This window comes from Bombyx mori, chromosome 19 (assembly GCF_030269925.1).
Source record: "Bombyx mori chromosome 19, ASM3026992v2".
Lineage (NCBI taxonomy): Eukaryota > Metazoa > Arthropoda > Insecta > Lepidoptera > Bombycidae > Bombyx > Bombyx mori.
Window position 1 is genome coordinate 2121285 of NC_085125.1, and position 22480 is coordinate 2143764.

General features: G+C 41.9%; 1 protein-coding gene across 2 annotated transcripts in view; it reads left to right on the forward strand.

The window, feature by feature from the left end:
- The window catches only part of LOC101740139 (protein bicaudal D), a 40084-nt gene extending 18183 nt beyond the window's left edge, over positions 1 to 21901 (forward strand). Inside the window, exons 3-12 of one of the 2 annotated variants that reach the window (XM_038017822.2) lie at positions 6951 to 7175; positions 8411 to 8648; positions 9787 to 9950; positions 10962 to 11108; positions 11599 to 11836; positions 12630 to 12761; positions 14062 to 14247; positions 17480 to 17740; positions 18459 to 18625; positions 19586 to 21901. In XM_038017822.2, coding sequence (XP_037873750.1) covers positions 6951 to 7175; positions 8411 to 8648; positions 9787 to 9950; positions 10962 to 11108; positions 11599 to 11836; positions 12630 to 12761; positions 14062 to 14247; positions 17480 to 17740; positions 18459 to 18625; positions 19586 to 19660 — 1833 coding nt within the window. In that variant the 3' untranslated portion in view covers positions 19661 to 21901. Of the gene's footprint in view, positions 1 to 6950; positions 7176 to 8410; positions 8649 to 9786; positions 9951 to 10961; positions 11109 to 11598; positions 11837 to 12629; positions 12762 to 14061; positions 14248 to 15169; positions 15788 to 17479; positions 17741 to 18458; positions 18626 to 19585 lie in introns of those variants that run through there. The other variant, XR_009975644.1, reaches the window with a different exon arrangement.
- The last annotated feature ends 579 nt before the right edge of the window (positions 21902 to 22480 follow it).

Below are 22480 nucleotides of genomic sequence, written 5' to 3' on the forward strand. Positions count from 1 at the left end.
AGCTGTTTGTGCAACATTGATACCGCGACGGAACTCTTATTCTATAATCACTCGTATTTTTATATTGTTCATATTGATGAAAAAGATCCATATACTTAGTCTGGCCATAAATACTGTTACAATTAAAAATAATAAAAAATCTCTTGCAAATAACATTTATTACTTTTACAGTGTGTTAGTTTAATACATAAATATAAAACAATTTAAAGTATAAAAAGTTTATTCAAAGTGGTCTCCATTGGCTGCAATACAGTCCTTTAAACGTTGAGGCCAGTTATCAATAGAAGCACGCACTCTTTCCATGGGAAAATTTTTCACTGCCAATCGTATGGATTGTTTTAGGGACTCCAAATTATCATGGCGCTTAGAGCAAGCCGTACTCTCTAAAACTGACCATAAATCATAATCCAGCGGATTAAGATCGGGACTAGACGACGGCCAGTCTTCAGCTCTGATGAAGTCCGAAACGTTCGTTTCCAACCAAGACTGCGTAGACCGAGCTTTATGACCTGGCGCCGAGTCTTGCTGGAAGGACCATTCTTGATTATTGAACATGGTGTTGTTAAGGGGCATCACTACCTTCTCAAGAATGGTATCTTGATACACTTGTGCCCATGTTTTGATACCTTTTTCACAAAAGTATGGCTCAGTCACTCCTTCATAGCTAATACCCCACCAAACCATCACTGAAGTCGGATAGTGCCCACGTTGCACTCTGTCGACTAATTGGGCAGCTTCCTTAGAGCTTTGAGCATAAATACGGTCATTTTGTTTGTTAAAATGTTTCTCAATTGTAAAAATTTTCTCATCCTTAAACAAAAATTTTCTATGACCTCCCTTTGCGTACCGCTTCAGTAGTTGTTTCGATTTTACCACCCTATTCTCTTTTAAATTATCAGTTAAGAAATGACCAGTACGTCTCTTATAGACTGCAAGTCCTTTTTTTTTTTTTTTTTCCACAGGAGAAAATCGCCGGATCCCCACCCGCGCGGCAGGTGGGGTATGTGGGAGTTGAACCTCACTAAAAACTCCTGCCGCTCACAACCGGCGCCCTACCTCGGACCGGGCCGGAGCCCAGTCGGGGCTATTGAAACGGCGGGACAGGGTTGACGCAGAGCACATTACATCTATCCCACCGTCCCACGGACGCCGGACCGGTGGCCGCCAGCGAAACCACCACCGGTTCCCTCGTTCAGCGGGCCGAGAGCCCGCTTTGATGGCGCCGCGTTACACCTTCCCCCAGAGCGGTCGGGGGAACGCGGTCTACCATCACCCGGCTTCCTATTGCGGGTGAGCGTGCAGAGCACGCCACCCCTCGTCTGGGTCCCTCCCCGCACAAAACGGGTGGGACCCCTAGCTCTTAGGGGGCCAGGTCACGGATACGACCCCGGTCCCGACCCCCTGCTCGGCGGCGGCGGGTTTCTGCGGCGTAGTGAGGAGAGCTTTCCCTCACTCGTCCCGCCGCCTCCTTCTGCGAGATGGTGCACTCGCAGAAGTCGAGCATAGCCTTCCATGACTCATCGCTGGCAAGCATCGACGCCACGACGCCAGGCAGCGACAAGTCAGATCCTATCTTTGCGACCAGGACACGGCGCTGCACCTCCCAAGCGGGGCAGACAGCGAGCGTATGCTCCGCCGTGTCCAGGTCGTGTCCACAATGGTGACACCTCGTCGAGACTGCAAGTCCTAAGTCATCTTTTAAAATACGCGACATGTTTCTAGGTGCTATCTTCATCTCCCGAGAGAAAATCTTTTGCTTTCGCACAGGATTTCTTCGAATTCTTTCCCTTACTGCTTTGACCACCTTTTTCGTACGAACACTACGTGGACGGCCAGATCTTTTTCTGTCACAAACAGAGGAGGTCTCATTGCTTCTATTAATAGTCCGGTACACAAACATTTTACTAATACCAAGCGTATGGAGAGTTTTAAAAATTGCATTTAGCTCCGTATCTACTCTGTGTAATGCAATCACAGCGATTCGGTTCTCTTTATCACCCCACTCCATTTTAATATCGCAAAATATTGTACAATGTATTGGCGCCAAAATGAGAAAACTCAATGAGCAATCATATAAAAATGACAGATTCCAAATTCAAATGTTTTGTTTATTTTGTAATAAAAAATTTGTTTATTTTTAATAACAGTATTTACGGCCAGACTAAGTATAGCGAAAACAAAACAATAAACAAATGACTGAAATCTTAAAATAGATTTCCGTATATTTAAAATAAAATATCATTGGAATTTAGAATCTATTGCCAGCCGTACATAAATTGCTTTTCGAATGGCAACTTCATAAGTAAAGTCCTATTATTTATTACTAGTGGTCCCCCGGTAGTCGAAACTCGACTATAATTATTAATTGAAATTATAATACACTATTATGATTCTATTGTAAAAGACTATTAAACTTCTATAATCACAGATTTCGCTAACACTACAATTTAGACTTAGAAATATTAATAAAGACGAACAATGTTTAATCTATTCTCAATTTAATCACAGATTATAAGCAATAAGAAAAGTTTAACAATAAACAAATAGTATGCATGCGTGTGTGTGTGTGTCAAATACATAGTAGTGTGTGTAATGTTTTATTTATTTATTGATTTATTGCATTTTTATGCATAATTTAATAAAATATTAACATTCTGCACTCCTTCTCTATATTCTCTATAAGTGTGAGAAATTTCATACTGCTCCGTCCACGCAATTTTCGTAAAAAGGGGTTCAAAGTTTTTGCTTCACTTATTAATATAATATGCACCACATTAAACCTTTGCTATGCGTAATGTCTTTGGTATTTCCCATTTAATATCTCAAAGATTTGAAAAAGAGACATTTAATATAAGAATATCGGTCTTGTGTCCACGGAATCACTTGAGAAGAGAAGATACACTTTAAGACAATGTTGATACGTCATCAGTGCTGTGTTGCCGACGCATCGAGCGCCCAAGGTTGCCGCGCTAGGTCATTTCGCTTATCGCCTGCAAAATTATCAGTACTTTAATGAATTCGATAAGCACTTAGCCACGAATTAGAAACACTATAAATAAGAAAGTACCTAACTCTTTAATTCGTCCCCCCTTACCTTTGACTATTACTCGCGATGGCTTTCGAACTTTTTTTTACTAGTGGTAGGACATCTTGTGAGTCCTCGCGGGTAGGTACCACCGCCTATTTCTGCCGTGAAGCAGTAATGCGTTTCGGTTTGAAGGGTGGGGCAGCCGATATAACTATACTTGAGACCTTAGAACTTATATCACAAGGTGGGTTTTTACATTGTAGATGTCTATGGGCTCCAGTAACCGCTTAACACCAGGCGGGCTCTGAGCTCGTCCACCCATCTAAGCAATAAAAATAAAAATGGTTCCGATACTAAAGATAAGTAAAGCACTCTCATTACATGTAGTTTACTCGCATATAAAAAAATCATTTCTCAGTTGTGAATTTTATGTTTTCTTTTTCATTTATATTTGATGCTACCTTACACCTAATCTTAAATAATAATCCCGTCTTAAATAATATTGACGATTAATGAGACATCGATTTAAAGATTCCGAATATTTATTTCAACGACAAAAACACTAGAAGACCTCACAATAGAATGGACTGTCAGGATATATTATCAATATATCAGCAGATAAGGATATAAATCTGGCATCCTTCTAGCCCTGGCTCGCTCACCTAGTTCAATTGTATAGGCGGTACTATGCAAAAAAAAACAACTATCTTTGAACGTCACGAATAACAAAGTGTCCCTATTTTACCTAATTTATTATACTAATATGTGCTCTAAGGAATTATTTGAGATGATTCCATCAACTATCGCACCGCCCGTCACCGGAGTAGAGTTCATCCATATTACCTGGAGCCACTGCGTTCATCCACAGTGCGTTTCCAGAGATCTTTTTTGCCACGTACCATCCGGCTTTGGAATGAGCTACCCTCCACGGTGTTTCCCGAGCGCTATGACTTGTCCTTCTTCAAACGAGGCTTGTGGAGAGTACTCAACGGTAGGCAGCGGTTTGGCTCTGCCCCTGGCATTGCTGAAGTCCACGGGCGACGGTAACCACTCACCATCAGGTGGGCCGTATGCTCGTCTGACTACAAGGACAATAATTTTTTTTTTAAAAAATAGCTTTTAGCCTTGAAGGAACCATAGAGATTTTAGGTATAAATAAAAAAAAGACGTCTTGACATATTCGAATAATTTTAGTTTCATGTGGGTAGTTGAATATTTCAGTGTACATTTTTGGGTAATCGTTACCATTGTGAATTCAACGTTTATTTCCTAAACTATTCGAAGTCGAATTTACGAAAACAAATGTTGATTGTACCTAAAATGAACGGCCTTGAGGTGGGTGTCTTTTATACTTATCTTATATCTTTAAACGAGCAATTCTTGTATATAATCTGAATCTCGGAAACGGCTCCAACGATTTTCATAAAATTTAGTGTACAGGGGATTTCGGTGGCGATAAATCGATCTAGCTACGATTTATTTTCAGAAAATGTTATTTTATTCGTGTTTTCAATGATCAACTTTATCGATAATTTTGATTTTTTTTCTTTAAATAACCAGTTCATATTTTTTTATTATTCTGTCGTTAAGATCGAAAAATATTATTCATATTTCATCATTTTATCAATATGTAATTCGTATTTAAATATAAATTCGAAAAAACACAATTTATCAACAACAACAAAATATCGAGCAAAGCTCCGTCATTATCTAGTTAAATAACCATCAAGTAACCGGTTCTAAACAAGATAAATTCCTGACAAATTTTCTAAAGGATTCGAAATGCTAAAATTGGTAAAAATGATAAAATTAGGCGATATTAATTCATCTATACTAGTATAATAGTATATAATAAATCTACAGTGGTTTTTACGGATGTTCCGTTAGAACTACTGAACCATGCATCCGATTGACTTGAAACTTGGTATTCATGTAGAAAATACATGTACTTAATGGATAGGCTAATATTTATATAAGTGTTGGACTCCCTACACCAGTTGCGGGGGCGTAAATGATGAGAGTCTTTGAGGGGGTGTGAAATAATAATGTTAATTTTAAATGCCTAGCGAAGCGGACGGGTACAGCTAATTTGTTAATAAAATCACAAAAACTTTAGATAACTTTTTGAAATACAAAGTCTAGAAATACACTACTGTATCGTGTTTATTACCTTCAACTGGTCTGCGTTTTACGTCAGTCCGGCCGCGCCCAGACACTAATTCACGGACACAACCAATCAGCTAATGGAATTTGTGTGTTTATTGAGAGAAATGCTTTCCGTTTTTGAAAACGATATTTTTATGACACGACCCTACCTCGCGTGTGGTTATTGTAATCTAGTTCTTTTAGTTGGTTGCGGATTTACTTGCCGGCCGTAAAATCAGGGGTGGAAAGACTAATTTCACACAACTTCTGTCCCTTTCAGTGTATTAGCCATTAAGCTGCTTAGTGGATCAGCGAAAACGCCTTTCAAAGCCCATTGAATTTCTCGTTGGATCTTCTCAGTAGGTTGCGATTCCGATGAGGTGGTATATTGAAGCACTGCCCTTGCTAGAGATGTGCAAATTCGCCAGAATGAGCCCTGTTAGCTCGCCTACACCGTTCAATAACCCCTCGAGGTTACCAGGGTAGGTAACAAAAGCCCTTCAATAGCTTTCCTTATGATTTGGAGCAATTAGATGACTGATGACCGTCCTCCATGACCGGTAATTTCTTGAGGGCACTAGGAAACAGACGCCGAATGAGACCGTTGGTTTGCACGAACCAGTGCAGCAACTCATCTGCTCTTTTGTCAAGTTTATCTCAATAAGCGGATCGGAACTGTTTTGGAAATATTCGCGTGTAGCTATTTAGTAATATCGACAGTCCACAGGTCTTGAAACGGAAGTAATAACCGTTGATACCGGGAATACCGTTGTCAACATGCGGCTTTTATCGAGTCACACATTGACAATGTTTATAATATAGTATAATAAAAACATACCACGCTCATAAAGCACTAAAAATGGGAAGGTCTGTTCCACGAATGCCAATATCAGTGCTAATGGTTGTTGACTCGTGTCAACTGGACGTGTTTCTAACGACAAATGGGTTAAAATACCAAATTTCATGAGATTACTTAAAGCTTAAACACATTCTTAAATTGTCAAGCATGGTATTTTAACATTATGTATTTTTTTAATATTCACGTCTCAGATAAAAAGTAACTATAATAATTTGGGATCTCTTTCAACTACGCCACCAAAAAAGAGTAATGCACTACTGATTTACTGATGGTAGGACCTCTTGTGAATCCGCGCGGGTCGGTACCACCACCCTGCCTGTTTCGCCGTGAAGTGTTGAATGAGTTTCGGTTTGAAGGGTGGGGCAGCCGTTGTAACTATACTGAGACCTTAGAACTTATATCTCAAGATGGGTAGCGCATTTACGTTGTAGATGTCTATGGGCTCCAGTGACCACTTAACACCAGGTGGGCTGTGAGATCGTCCACCCATCTAAGCAATAAAAAATAAAAAAGAATTACCTTGGGTTTTTATTTTTTACTTATTTATTTATTTATAACTTTATATACTAGACAGTCTAAAGGCGGACTTAATGCCATAGGCATTCTCTGACGGTCTACCTTAGGGGGGTGCAGAGATGAACCTTGGTAGGTGTAGTGTGATAATGATATTACTTAAGCATATGTGTATATACTATTTATAGATACAAATACTCGTACTTAAATAAATACATATACATAAATATATACATATAAAAATATATATAAATAAATATTATCAATTAGATGACTATCAATTAGAAATAAAGATTCTTTAAATAAATATTATCAATTAGATGACTTTATCAATTAGAAATAAAGATTATTTTTCTTCCTACGATCTAGATTTTGTTTTGTTAATTTATCTATTAACTGCCGCAGCTCCGCCACGAGCTGGACCGAGTGGTGAGTGAACGCGACCGTCTCCTGACGGAAAGTTCGGAGCTTGGCGCCGACAAAGCGACGCGCGAGTCCGAACGCGCCGCCCTAAGAGCCGAGCTGCGGGAGGCGCGGCGGCGAGAGCAGCGGCAGCTCAGCGACATCACCGACCTGGAGGATGAGAACATCTCGCTACAGAAGCAAGTCTCAGCACTGAGGTCGTCGCAGGTCAGTACTCGGCACACGACGGCGACACGTTGTAATGTTGTATTCCATCTATACTTCTATACTAATATTATAAAGAGGAAAGATTTGTTTGTTTGTATTGAATAGGCTCCGAAACTACTGAACCGATTTGAAAAATTCTTCCACTGTTTGGAAGCTACACTATTCCCGAGTGAAATAACGGCTAAAATCTTTTTTGAAAAATATTAGGGATCCTTACTAAAACTCCAATAATGTAACCCAAGGTGTAAAAAAATTACCTAAAATATTCTTTACATCCCATGCCCTGCGAAAACTATTGATGATAGAATAAAATAATGTACTACGGCTTTGTAGAACACATTATTATTTACAAAAAGTGTCGCAACATCATATGTCTAACTATTATAGCTATACCGCAATATGTGTTCTTTTATTTAAAAAAAAACAACGTCAAATATCGTTGAAATTTTTGTTAAAGACGCGAGCGGAGCTGGAGTGGGCCGCTAGTGCTTAATAATCATCTTAATCCTAGTTTACAATTATGAAGAAGCCTATGTTTCTGGGTGGTCCGCATTATTAGGGTGACATACGAGATTACACCTATTAATTATGTTATATACTAAATGCTATGCTAATACTATGCTATAATATATAAGTATACACACTTCAATGTATCCCGATGCTGCTTTCGTTAGATGTTGCACTCGATACTACAACTTTATGTCCGCAAGTCCGAGCGTATTTGATCGCTTCGTTGGTCAAGCGGCTTCTTCAACCTCGTAAATAATATATTCAGTAGTGGTGTTCTTGTTTCGTATATAAAGGTTTCCGGAACCCCCAAGAAAATCCAAAATCGGGAATGCTACTACATATGGCTTGTTAATTATTTTGATTACTACCTGGTCCTGTTTCTGACGAGTGGAAAATATCAAATCTGTACTTGGAGTTTGGGGGGAGGGACGCGGTTCGCTAATTCGCGGCTTCCTACCTAAGCTGATAGCCTTGAGAGGCTATTTCAGCGTAACCTTAACTAGTAGGTGAGCTCACGGGGCTCAAACCGGAGTGATGCTAACACTGACCCTAGCAGGAGCAGTGCTTCGCAGAATCTACCACCGGATCGGAAACGCGACCCACTGAGAAGATCCGGCTAGTAACTCAGTGGGCTGGGTTTCACTAGCCAAGCATCCTCGCACCTCAATCCGTATGCGTTAATACAGAAAAAGTTATCACTTTATCGTGTTATCTGATTGCACCAGGTGGAATTCGAAGGATTGAAATATGAAGCTCGTCAACTCCGCGAGGAGGCGGAGGCGGCCCGCGCGACCGCCGAGGAGACGGCGGCCCTGCGGCGCATCGCCGAGCGGCAGCTGGCCGAGGCGCTGGAGGCGCTGCAGGCTGAGAGGGAAGCCAAGTTCGCCGCCAAGAAGGAGCTGGACGCGCACCTCAGCAAGGAGGCGGCGTACAACATTACGAACCTCGCCTACACTATCCGAGGTAAGAAGACAACAACAATAGATGTTGTTTTTTTAAAGTGAAACTTCTTTAGAATCGTTGTGATTTCAAACTCGATGAAACGAAAAAGTAAGTCCATAGAGACACAAACACGTAAATGTATAGGATTCAGCCGGCGAGAGAATGAGATAGAACACATTAGACGTTCTCAGTGTAGTGTTTTTTTTAATACAGCGCCATCTATGAGATTTTTTAATACTAACGTGTGTATGAAACCTCTTGTAGTGAATCTTAATTTAGGATTATACGTGAAGTTAAAATATCAATTCACAGAGGGCGCTACCTCATACTATAAAAAATGATTTACAATTATTTACTAATGACAAAATTTTATATGTACTTAGACATTTACGATAATTCTATTTTAATTTTGTTGCTTAGATGGGTGGACGATCTCACAACCCACCTGGTTTTAAGTGGTTACTGGATCTCATAGACATCTACGACGTAAATGCGCCACCCACCTTGAGATATCAGTTCTAAGGTCTCAATATAGTTACAAACCGAAACGCATTACTGCTTCACGGCAGAAATAGGCAGGGCGGTGGTACCTACCCAAGCGGATTATAATTTTGCGGGTTTGATTTTTATTACACGACGTTACTCCTTCACCGTGGAAGTCAATCGTGAACATTTGTCGAGTACGTATTTCATTAGAAAAATTGGTACCCGTCTGAGATTCGAACACCGGTGCATCGCTCAACACGAATGCACCGGACGTCTTATCCTTTAGGCCACGACGAAATCCAAACTGTTTGTTGCATAAAGAGTTATACCGGGCTCTACCATTAGAGCTGAAGCCGAGGGAAGCTTGCGGCATTGATGTGACTCAGTTATGAATATATATTATAATTTGCGTAATTACTGGTGGTAGGACCTCTTGTGAGTCCGCGCCGTAGGTACCACCGCCCTGCCCGTTTCCGCTGTGAAGCAGTAATGCGTTTCGGTTTGAAGGGTGGGGCAGCCGTTGTAACTGTGTTGGGATCTTGAAACTTATGTCTCAGGGTGGGTAGCGCATTTACGTTGTGGATGTTCATGGGCTCCAATAACCACTTAACACCAGGTGGGCTGTGAGCTCGTCCACCCATCTAAGCAATATAGCTGCTCTTGCTGTTGGCAGGTATGCCCGAGGACGGCACGGAGGACGAGAGCGAGCCCGGCGGCTCATCCTCGGCGGAGCTGGCCACCGCCATGGCGGACCACCACGCCGACTTATTCTCGGAAGTGCATCTGCACGAAATATCGCGACTCGAAAAACAATTAGAACAAGCCCACAGCGAAAACGTATGTCGTTTTATGAATACGCTTTTATTAACTTCAGACGTATGTATTATAATAATATGTTTGTAACGGAATCTATGAACATGATTTTGACCCCCTTCAAAACGCCGGATTAACTCGAAATTTGGTATACTTATTAAGGATCGATGATAATTCAATTCAAAAAAAAATTAAATTCAACTAAAAAATAAATAATAGTTTAAAAAAACTAACAATATACGCTTTTATAGAAAATCTAACTAAAAAATAGTAAATAAATTTTAATAAATTTAAATTAAAAATTGTAAAAAATCGTGGGGTAACGCGTAACTACTATACCACGCACCCCACACTTTTCTTATAATAAAATCATTTTTTCTTACACTATATTTTTAATTCAAATTTATTAAAATTTATTTTATATTTTTTAGTTGGATTTTTTATACAAGCGTATTTTGTTAGTTTTTTTGAACTATTAATGATTTATTCTTAAACTATAAAGAGCAATGTACAGCGGCCGTGTGCAATACATTGCTGGCTCATTCAATTCTAGATTGACACCTACGATACAAGTAGCCTGTATTACATTAATATTGTATTGAAGGGGTTAAATAATTACCATCATTTACAAATAAAATTTAAAATTAAAAAGACTGATATGCGCTTCAATTTCACGCAAGACAGAGAGAGCACGGTCGATGATGACGTCAAACGTGTGGCTGTCAAACTATTTAGTTGGTCGTATTAAATAACTTTTTATTTATTTATTACCTAATTTTAGAAAATTAGTGGCGAATACTGACTCAGTAATCCTCATGGATACATTGTATTGAGAATGATAGTAATAATGGCGTAGTAATTAATATAAAAAATAGGTACAGAGAAGAACGAAGAGAATTTGCTATTTATTTTGCACATTAATGGCGATGACGTCATTTTTGTTATTTAACGACTACCTTCAAAAGTAGATTTGACAGTTTTCTTTGAATAGTATAAATGGTCAGAATAGTGATGAGCGGTGTGGTGTGTTCGCAGAGCCAGGTGTCGGCGGCGTCCCGCGCGGCGCAGGCGGCGGCGGAGGCGGCGGGCGCGGCGGCCGAGGCGCTCCGCACGGGCGCCACGCGCGCGCTCGCCCGCACGCACGCGCTCGTCAAGCTGCACCGCGACTGCGCGCCGCCCGCGGTAACACCACGCCCTTACTGCTATACATACACTAGGAGCACACGCTCGAATATATCACAATTCTCAACCTTTTCAAATGGGACTTTTTGGCGGGAACGAAGTTGTGTGAATTATTTTATTTTGTTTATTTAGTGTTTCTTCAGGTTTAAATGTGTAATAATGGTGGTTTATTAACTGTTTAGTATCTGTGAAAGTGCACAAATCATCACATCTCGTTTGATTTATTTTCAGTTTTTTATTATTCTAAACTGAAAATAAATAAAAAGACGAAACATAAAAATCTTATTACTTGACGCTGGCTAATGCAGAAACTGTGTCAAACCAAAATATAATAAAAAATAACTTTTCAAATAAACAATTGAAATTGTAATCACATCTAATATATTACACGATCATTATAAACATAAAATTTATTTAAAATTATGATTGGGGCTAAAAAATATACTAATCAAAAACTGACAAACGTTAATGAAATGTGTTGATTTTCCAGGAGGAGGACGGCAAGAGTCGCGCCGGCGCGTGGTTGTCGTGGTGGCGCGTGTCTGGCGGCGAGCTGGAGTCCCTGTGCAGTTCGCTGTCCGAGCTGCTGGCGGCCGCCGCCCCCACGGAGTCGGGCGCCGCCCTGCAGAGGCACGCGCTGGCAGAGCTCGCCGACCGGGTGGCGGAGGCCGAGCTCAGGGCGCAGCACCTCACCGCCGAAACCGACCTGCTCCGGACCCTCGCTGGAGGTGAATACACCCAGAGAACCCAGGGACGCGGTCTAGATTCTGCAACAGAACGATTAAATCCAATTCTGACGTCACATCTACAATCAACTTCAATTCGATTACTGGTACCCTGCCTATTTCTGCCGTGAAGCAGTAATGCGTTTCGGTTTGAAGGGTGGGGCAGCCGTTGTAACTATACTGAGATCTTAGAACTCGTGTCTCGAGGTGTGTGACGGCGGTTACATTGTAGATGTCTATGGGCTTTAGTAACCATTTAACAGCAGGTGAACCGTAAACTCCTTCTAAATAATATTGTATATCGAAGCCGATTGACTCTGGAGCTGTTCTGAGGCCAGCCCCCCCGGCTGTGTAGGAGCACAGTATCAGCATTGTTGAAGTGAAACTTCTTTAGAATCGTTGTGATTTCAAACTCGATGAAACGAAAAAATAAGTCCATAGAGACACAAACACATAAATGTATAGGATTCAGTCGGCGAGAGAATGAGATAGAACACATTAGATGTTCTCAGTGTAGTGTTTTTTTTAATACAGCGCCATCTATGAGATTTTTTAATACTAACGTGTGTATGAAACCTCTTGTAGTGAATATTAATTTAGGATTCTACGTGAAGTTAAAATATCAGTTCACAGAAAGCGCTACCTCATACTATAAAAGATGATTTATAATTATTATTTACTAATGACAAAATTTTACATATACATACTTAGACATTTAGGATAGTTGTATTTTAATTTTTAAAGCTTTCACTTCTACCGCGTGTGATTTGGACAAATGTTTTTTTGCCCGTTGCAGGAGCGGGCCGCGCGCTGTCCACGGCGGCGCCCGCGCTGCAGTCGGCGGCGGAGTCCCTCGCGCAGATCTACCACCACGTGTGCGCCGTCAACGGCACCCAGCCGGAGCGCCTGCTGCTCGAGCACGCAGACGGTCAGTGCGCGTGACGTCACTTGTTGCCAACAGACATGACCAATGTTATTTCATCATTTCATCATCATTATCCTGCCCTTTTCCCAGTCACCTGGGGTCGGCGCAACATGTTTTCTCCTTCCATACTCTTCGATCATATACCATTTCTTCGCTCACTCCCCTCCTACCCATATCGTCTTTCACACAATCCATCCATTTCTTCTTAGGTCTACCTCTTCCTCTAAATCCTTCCACATTCATAGTTAACACTCTCTTAACAACCTCATTTTCATTTCGTCTCATCACATGTCCATACCATCCCAAACGTGCACTCCTCAGCTTCTCTATCACAGGTGCCACTTTCAGACTTCCTCTAACATATTCATTCCGTATTCTATCCATTCTCGTTACTCCACACATCCATCGCAACATTCGCATCTCTGCTGCATGCAATCGCCTTTCATCCGCCACTTTCGTTGTCCAACAAGCTGATCCATACAAGACGGCAGGCCTTATTAAGGTCTTATATATCTTCCCTTTTAGGGGAAGAGGGATGTGCGAGTCACATATTTATGCATTCGAATATATCATGCATTATTTATGCATGATATATTCGAAGAATAACCACATATGACGTCATGGACTTTGTTTGCTCAAGTTGACGTGAAAATATTATATATCGTCTTTTCGCATTAAAGTGCACAATTTCCTAAAATATTCCAAATTATGTTAATATGCGGAATCATTTCGATGCCTCCAATGAACACTACTCTAACTCAAAATTTGGAAATTCTCGTTTTTCACGCAGATCGTTTCACTATTTTAAAAGTATTAGAAATTCATTATTAATGGGGTTCGAAGCAAGAGTAAATCAACTAGTTACACAAGAAAAAACCATAAAATCTTTATTATTGCAGATATATTTATCAACTTTTTTCGTTTAAACTCTCCTCTTGTAAACTTACGAATTTGGAGTTAGAGTAGTGTTCATTGAAGGCATCGATTTGGTATCCCCAGTATTTTTCTCATAAATATTGTCAAGAGAGCGTACTTTAGTTTTTTTTTTTAGTTTACCTATGCTTTGACTAGTATTAACAAAATTAATACATAATTTTATCTTACTGTAAAAGACAGATAATGTAACTGGTAAAAAATTAAAAATAAAAGTTGCAAAGGGGATTAATATTAAAAATGTTACATGTTAAACCTTTAAAACACTCTCTTGTACAATTAGTAAATTTTGAGATTATACAGTTTTAATGCGATAACAGTTAACTGTTTGAGCAACAATATTTACATAGGCATGTTGGTTGGTGTGCAGGTCGCGAGGCCAAGTCCGGCGTGACGGAGGCGGAGGCGGAGGCGCTGTCGCTGGCGGAGGGGCCGCTGGAGGGGCTGCGCGCGGCCGGCTCCGTGGCCCGCGCCGCCGACACCCTGCTGGACCAGCTCGACCACCTGCGCGCCGCACTCGACACCGCGCTCGGCGCCAGGAGCCGCCAGCCGCGCAGTCAGTACCCACCCCCGCCCCGGGGTGTCCAACCACGCACCTTACATGCGTCTTCTTGTTTTTACCATCGCACCGCCCGCCACCGGAGTAGGGTCCATCCATACTACCTGGAGCCACTGCGGTCATCCACAGTGCGTTTCCAGAGGTATTTTTTGCCACGTACCATTCGGCTATGGAATGAACTCCCCTCCACGGTGTTTCCCGAGCGTTATGACATGTCCTTCTTCAAATGAGGCTTGTGGAGAGTATTAAGCGGTAGGCAGCGGCTTGGCTCTGCCCCTGGCATCGCTGAAGTCCATGGGCGACGGTAACCACTCACCATTAGGTGGGCCGTGTGCACGTCTGCCTACAAGGGCAATAAAACAAAACTTTGCTCTTAACACGTTGACTGCCGTGTAGGTCACCGATGCCCTACGTGGCACACTGAAGCAACTATGTCGATTTCTCTTTGTTTTTCTTACGTATATTCAGTAGACTAGGAAAGACGAATCCGAAGATACTGACAATGAATCTATTTCTAAGATACCTAAAAGACTAAAACATACATTATCAAACAAAAGAAGGCAAAGTTAAGCAATCTAGGCGCTAAGTAACAGAAATCGACATAATCACTTGAGTACGCCGCGTAGGACACCGGTGACCTACATGGCAGTGTATGGGTTAATAATCTTACCGGTGGTAGGACCTCTTGTGAGTCCGCACGGGTAGGTACAACCACCCTGCCTATTCCTGCCGTGAAACAGTAATGCGTTTTGGTTTGAAGGGTGGACAGCTGTTGTAACTATACTGAGACCTTAGAACTTATACCTCAAGGTGGGTGGCGCATTTACGTTGTAGATGTCTATGGGCTCCAGTAACTACTTAACGCCAGGTAGGCTGTGAGCTCGTCCACCCATCTAAGCAATAAAAAAAATATCGACAGGTCCCGTAGCTTCGATTTGTGAAAATCGTTCAAAAAAAGCAAAAGATATTGCCAACATAAAAATAAAAATGGCTGACGAAAGAAAAAAAAGTAATACAAACGTAACTCAATTAATCTGTAACGGAAGGAACGTTAAAGAGCTTACCGATTATTTTGAAAATATCACCGGTCTCCAATCGAACAGAAATTATATCGATACAGCGTTGAAACGTGCGAACTACAAAATCGATTCTAGTTTGAAGCATTCGAATAATTGCTTCGCACAATATAATGCCAAAAAATACGATACTAAATTTAATGGCAAAAGAAAACAGTTTCCCATAGCGAAGTCGCAAATCTCGAATCCAAATTTATCTCAATATCGAAATAAAAATCTCAGTTTGTACTCGATATGGAAAGATAAATTGTACAAGAGAGCATCTTTAGACGATGAGATCGATATTAAGAAAAGCGATCCTAAATCGTACAACTTGAAAGCATTTGTGAAATCGACTGTACTGACGTGCGTTTACGTGCTGCAATACATTCTGTGATCCCGAGCTCGTCCCGCGAAGTATAGTCCGTCAGATGCGGCGTGGCGCCCGGGACAGTTGTCGGCGGGACGTCATTAGGAAATAGGTTTGATATAACAAACCATCTGTCAAACGTATCACGCTGTAGTTAACGAACTATAACTATATAGTGTATTTAGATTTTTAATACGCTTTTATTAGCTTCAGACGTATGTATGTTTGTAACGGAATCTATGAACATGATTTTGACCCCCTTCAAAACGTCGGATTAACTCGAAATTTGGTATACTTATTAAGGACCGATGACAATACAATATTAGAAAAAAATTAAAAAAATTGATATTCAACTAATGAATGAAAAATATATAATAGTTTTAAAATACTAACAAAGCACGCTTTTATAGAAAATCCAACTAAAAAAACAGAAAATAAATTTTAATAAATTTGAATTAAAAATAATATAAGAAAAATGATTTTATTGTAAAAAAGCGTGGGGTGCATGGTATAAGTAGTTATAAATATTTTATAAACAGACATGAGCAGAAGGGTTATTTTGATAATATCCTGAAAAGCACCTCACGCTTTTTTACAATAAAATAATTTTTCTTACACTATTTTTAATTCAAATTTATTAAAATTTATTTTCTATTTTTTAGTTGGATTTTCTATAAAAGCGTGCTTTGTTAGTTTTCTTAAACTATTATTTAAGATAAATTGGGTTGCATCTAAGCAATGTTCTAGTTAGTTAGTGGACAGTTTACAGCTGTAGTGATTGTGTAGTAGAATTATCGATAAAGAAAATAAGACTGACTCGTTGGTGCAATAGTTAACGGCCTTGACTGTCGCGTCGAAGGACGTGGGTTCGATTCCCGCACCGGGAAAACGTTCGTGTGAAGAGCAAATTTGTTTGCTCATTATCTGGGTGCTTATTATCTAACGTCGTCGACTAATTTAGAAGTCGTCGTGGCCTAAAGGATAAGACGTCCGGTGCATTCGTGTTGAAGCGATGTAACGGTGTTCGAATCCCGCAGGCGGGTACCAATGTGGGTGTTTTGTTCCTAGGTATTTATTATTATTTGAAGAATTTTAATAAGGTTCATTTCACCCACTCGTCATTGTTGGGTTTTGAAGATTATATCTCCACGCCCTCACTAGTAACCAAAGATAATACGTGTCTGTGTGTCGTTAACTGCGTGCGGGCCCCGGCAGTCATGTCCCGCAACCCCTTAACTTGTTCTTCACACTGCCCTTCATTCACTCATGTTCATTCTTCATTCGTTCATTCAGTCGTAGAACCTTGTAGATTTTGATCTGAAAAATGAGCACCTACTGCCCATTCTTTATCTCTGTCGTCGCAAAGTGTGCAGTGCCTCGCGTCGCAATGCACACGCCAGGTGTAGTCCACAGCAGTCCGGGCCGAGTCGCCAGCCAGTTCCCCTTATTGAACTGGTGATTTACTGGTGGTAGGACCTCTTGTGAGTCTGCGCGGGTAGGTACCACCGCCCCGCCTATTTCTGCCGTGAAGCAACAATGCGTTTCGGTTTGAAGGGTGGGGCAGCCGTTGTAACTATATTGAGACCTTAGAACTTATATCTCAAGGTGGGTGGCGCATTTACGTTGTAGATGTCTATTGGCTCCAGTAACCACTTAACACCAGGTGGGCTGTGAGCTGGTCCACCCATTTAAGCCAAAAAATAATAATAGTGTAATTCAATTTGACATTGTTTTGCAGAATTCTAATATACCAGCACTTAGTAGTCGTTTTCTCGACCTCATCGAGAGTTTAATGTGCTCGCAGTGATGGAGACCACGGAGGAGCGCGGCGCCGAGCTGGCCGAGCTCCAGGAGCAGGTCATCAAGCTGAAGTCCCTTCTGTCGACCAAGCGCGAGCAGATCGCGACGCTGCGCACCGTGCTCAAGTCCAACAAGAACACGGCCGAGGTGGCGCTCGCGAACCTCAAGTCCAAGTACGAGACGGAGAAGACGATCGTCACGGAGACCATGCTCAAGCTCAGGAACGAGCTGCGCCTGCTCAAGGAGGACGCCGCTACGTTCTCGAGTCAGTACTGGCTTTTTTTTTTTTGCCGTTGTAGGCGATCACTAAATACTTAGAGGCCCGACACGTTGGACTGACCAGATCCGCACTACCCTCGATACCACAGTTCACGATGCTCTACACTCGGCGGCAGATAGAGGGAAATGGCGTGGAATGATCCGGAATAAACTCTTGTTGCGAGGGGGTGGTCACGACCCTCAGTATTGAGGAAACCAAACTAAGAAGAAGAAGGCAGACGAGCATACGGCCCACCTGATGGTGAGTGGTTACTGTCGCCCGTGGACTTCAGCAATGCCAGGGGCAGAGCCAAGCCACTGCCTACCGTTGAAAATGTTTCAAGGTGGTGTCTCAAAGTCAACATTAGTTGGGCTATGAGCTCGTTCACTCATCTTCTTCTATCTATATATAAAAACGAATTGCTGTTCGTTAGTCTCGCTAAAACACGAGAACGGCTGGACCGATTTGGCTAATTTTGGTTTTCAATTATTTGTGGAAGTCCAGAGAAGGTAGGAAGGTAGATAAAAATGAAAATGCTCTGAATTAAATAAAAATAACAATTTTGTTTTTCCTCTGATGTGTCCTCCGTCGGACGGATTCCTTTTGTTTTAAGTTTATGTTATACAAAAGCTTAGGTCTTTTATTTATCGATTGAGGCACTACGAAGTCTGCCGGGTCGGCTAGTGTGAAATAAAATAGCTAGATGTGTGAGCGTCCGTTCCAGGCTTGCGTGCCATGTTCGCGGCGCGCTGCGAGGAGTACGTGACGCAGGTGGACGAGCTGACGCAGGCGCTCTCCGGGGCCGAGGATGAGAAGAAGACCCTCAACCAGCTGCTGCGCCTCGCCGTGCAGCAGAAGCTGGCGCTCACGCAACGGCTCGAGGAGCTGGAGGTAATGGTCCTACTAACTAAATATAATAATAATATTAATTTACTCCACAATACAAATAACTTTCCAATTGACATGTCCTTCTTCAAACGAGGCTTGTGGAGAGTATTAAGCAGTAGGCAGCGGCTTGGCTCTGCTCCTGGCTTTGCTGAAGTCCATGGGCGACGGTAACCACTTACCATCAGGTGGGGCGTACGCTTGTCTGCCTACAAAGGCAACAAAAAAAAATATATGACCTAAATTTCTAATTATATCTAAACAATATTACAATTAATTATACTGACAGTGGAGATAAAAAGGCCGCGGCCCAGCTTTGTGGTAGCTGAAACTATCGCTGCTATTCTGCCGCTGCCTGTAATTTTAATCTATAAAATAATAAACTAAACTAATAAAACTAAAATAATATAGACTAATCTATAAAAAATAATCTAATAATACCTAAATTTAAACATGTGGCATAATCTACAAAATCCCTGCCTCCGCACTTTGTTGCTCAAGTAGAAATTCCCTACAAAAATATTTGAAAGGGTTAACTAACTAAATATAATAATCCGTCGACATCGAGCCAAAGGGTCGGATGTTCAAGGGTGTTTGAGATCATGTCCATCATACGAGCAACACACGCCGCGTCGGACACAACCGTCTAACCTCAGATGTAGGTAACCTGATTTAGGACTGGTGGTAGGACATTTTGTGAGTCCGCGCGGGTAGGTACCACCGCCCTGCCTATTTCTGCCGTGAAGCAGTAATGCATTTCGGTTTGAAGCGTGGGGCAGCCTTAACTTAACCACTTAACACCAGGTGGGCTGTGAGCTCGTCTACCCATCTAAGCAATAAAAAAAACATGTGATCAGACTCGATATGTTCGCGAATGCCGCGTCACGTAAGAGGAACTAGACATATTTGTGGATTGCTGCGTCACCGGTCCGCTGTGACGTCATCTGACAGTGACGTGTGTCGCAGGTGGACCGCGAGATGCGCTCCCGGCGCGTGCCCAAGGCGGGCGGGGTGCGGGGCGGCAGGGGGAGGGACTTCTAGCGACTGCTGGCGCCGGTCAAGGCCGTCGCCGTCCTGCTGCGCCGTCTGCTGCGGACCTAGGGCTCCAGCCTCACCGGCCCGGTCCCCTATTTGTACGTTTTGTAAACTTTTTAATGTAATGTGAATCGCGCCGCACGTCCGGCCCCCGTCGCGGCGCCGGTCCGGGCCTCGTCCGGCGCCGCTGGAACGGTCAAATTGCGGCGGGCTGCCGGACGCGGGCGCGGCGGTCCCCAGCCCGGGGCCGCGCCCGGCCTACCCCTTCCCTTTCCTCGGGACATATTTTCGTATCGATTTCTTCACTCGATATCGCGCGTCGACGCGAATCGATTATTTTTGTAACAGGACCGGTGTATTTTGTTAAGCGAATATTTATTGGCGCCGTTGTGGTCCGCGGTCTCCCCGCGCGCCGGACGGACGCGGCCCCCCGTTACGTCCAAATGTGAAATTTCTAAAGAAAAAGAATCATTATCGTCGACATCCATCCATTGCGTGCGCAAAAAGACTATGTAATCTGTTTACCGGGCGACGCGTCGGTCGCGTCGTCTCTGTCTCGTCCATGTTGTTGTAGTCGTGATGTTTGAGTTTGTTGGTGGATCACTGTGCCGTCCCAGTCGCGTCCATGCTGTCCACGCGCCGGCCGACTCTCCGTCTCTGTCGCACCCCCTCTGTCGGCAGTGTCGACCTCTCGCTCGCACAGCGCTCAACGCATTGCTCACGGAGTCGACCGGCGCATCTATTGATAAGTCGAAATTTAAAAAGTTATTGAATGTTAATGGTTTCGGTTGAGTCGCGCCGGGGCGCCCCGGCCTCCGCCCCCGGCCGCCGCCCCGGCCAGTAGAGTAGCTAGTAGCTCGCGACAGGCAGCTAGCCCGCGACTTGCATTTATTGTTTAACATAGTGTTTGTTAAATTAGACTAATTATTATTATATTAGGTCGTTCTTCGTGTACTTAAAAAGACGAACTTACCCGTTCTATACATAGCTTTAGCGTATCAAGTATTCTGTCCCCTCTACTAAGTATTATCGTTAGCCGTCGGTCCCCCCGCGTGGGGGGCGGCCCCCGACCCGAGCAGCGCGGCTCTGATATGTTTATTGTATTGGTTGTTAGTTTTGTTACTAAAAGTATTACTGCATGTGTTTCCGCATCCGTCTCTTTCTCATTGACATTGTTACATTTAGACTGACATGTTCTTTTACACGGTTTTCTGGTAATATTTATTATTAAAAATAGTTATTTATTTGACTTAAATATTATAAATAGATGTTGTATATTTTTCATTATTAAGAATTAGATAAACTTTTTACTATGTTTCGTGCAATGAAAGAAAAAAATGTTTTTTAGTATATAGTATTATTATGTATAGTACAGATTCAGTATTTTTTTGTTTGTTTATGGTTTACTATCGCTGTTGTCTGCTGTATGGGGTTAGAGCGATTAACCAAATATTATTATTTCCTTTGTGTAACAATTTTTTAGTACACTTATATTTGTGTAGGCATATTATTATTTTATATTGATTAGAAAGAGAACTTAGTGAAGAATTATTGATTTTGTTATTCGAAGATTTTTTTATATAGTATATTATTATCGGTGCGGCGTAGACATGGTCTGTCGGACGAGCGCGCATGAATGTTCCCGGTGCCCTGTCTCTGCTTTCTGCGACCTGTGGTTGTTAACTTTAAAACACCTTGCGAGGGCCGAAAATTAAATATTTATTATCGAATTTAGGGACAATGTTCCGATTAATAATTTAGTGCGTTTTTCGCGAAGATTGAGAACCAGCGATTTGGTAGTTTATCTATGATCAAGGTCCGCGTAGGGTCGCACATCGATGGCCCGACGGACTTCTCAGGCGACGCTTCGTACAGATTACAAGTCTTTTGTAAAAAAAAACGCTTACAGAGCTTTCAGTATGCAATAAGTGTTGTGGGACAACAAATTGTATACGTCACATTCGCACTGTTAAATATTCCAATAGAGCTTAAGTAAAAAACGTTAAAGCTCTTTCACTGCTGCGGAGGGTAGATTGCCCTCAACATGGCCGCCGTCAGTTTCGCGTCAGTATCGCGTCAGTGTTGCGTCAGTATCACGCCAGTGCATCGCGGTGCGAATGTCGCGCGTTGTTATCGGGAACATATCATGGTGGAACGGATTTATTTTTTTGACCCGTCTGAAGGCGCACATGTCACAATGACTGATATAAATCATGTATGAGATATAATAAATTATTATTATATTTATATGTTTTGTTTCAATTACTTTCGATTCAGATTTTAAAATGTATAACTATAAAAGACGTTGATCGATTTTAAGTCCTGTTTTAGAGACGATAAAGATGACTTTACGTACGAAACCTTTTGGCTATCAAAAATTTAGATAAATTCAATGCCAGTTAAATAAACTATGTACCTACTCGTAATTGACTGCATATTACGTATTTTGAAATAAATTAAACTAGTTCTTTTTTTTTTGACTGACTAGGCTTTGTTACGTTACTTCCCACATGAACACTTCCTAAGGTGAGATCGTGGTGGTACGATCGGCTCACCAGGTTTTAAGTGGGTACCAAAGCTCTTGGACATTGCCACGTGAAACCCACCGTCGTCCTTGACACGTGAAGTCAATTACCAATTTAGTCTCAATTGTAGTGTTGGCGCATCCTCTAAAGCAGTACTACTCTTCTGCATTAGTTGAACGAGCTTCTGGTAGTAGTAGTAATAGTATTCCACATGTGACGATATCATTGTACAATTTTAATTGTAATCGATTATTAACCCTATCCAGCTTTCTGTAGATCTTTCTTTACCAATGTATCCATC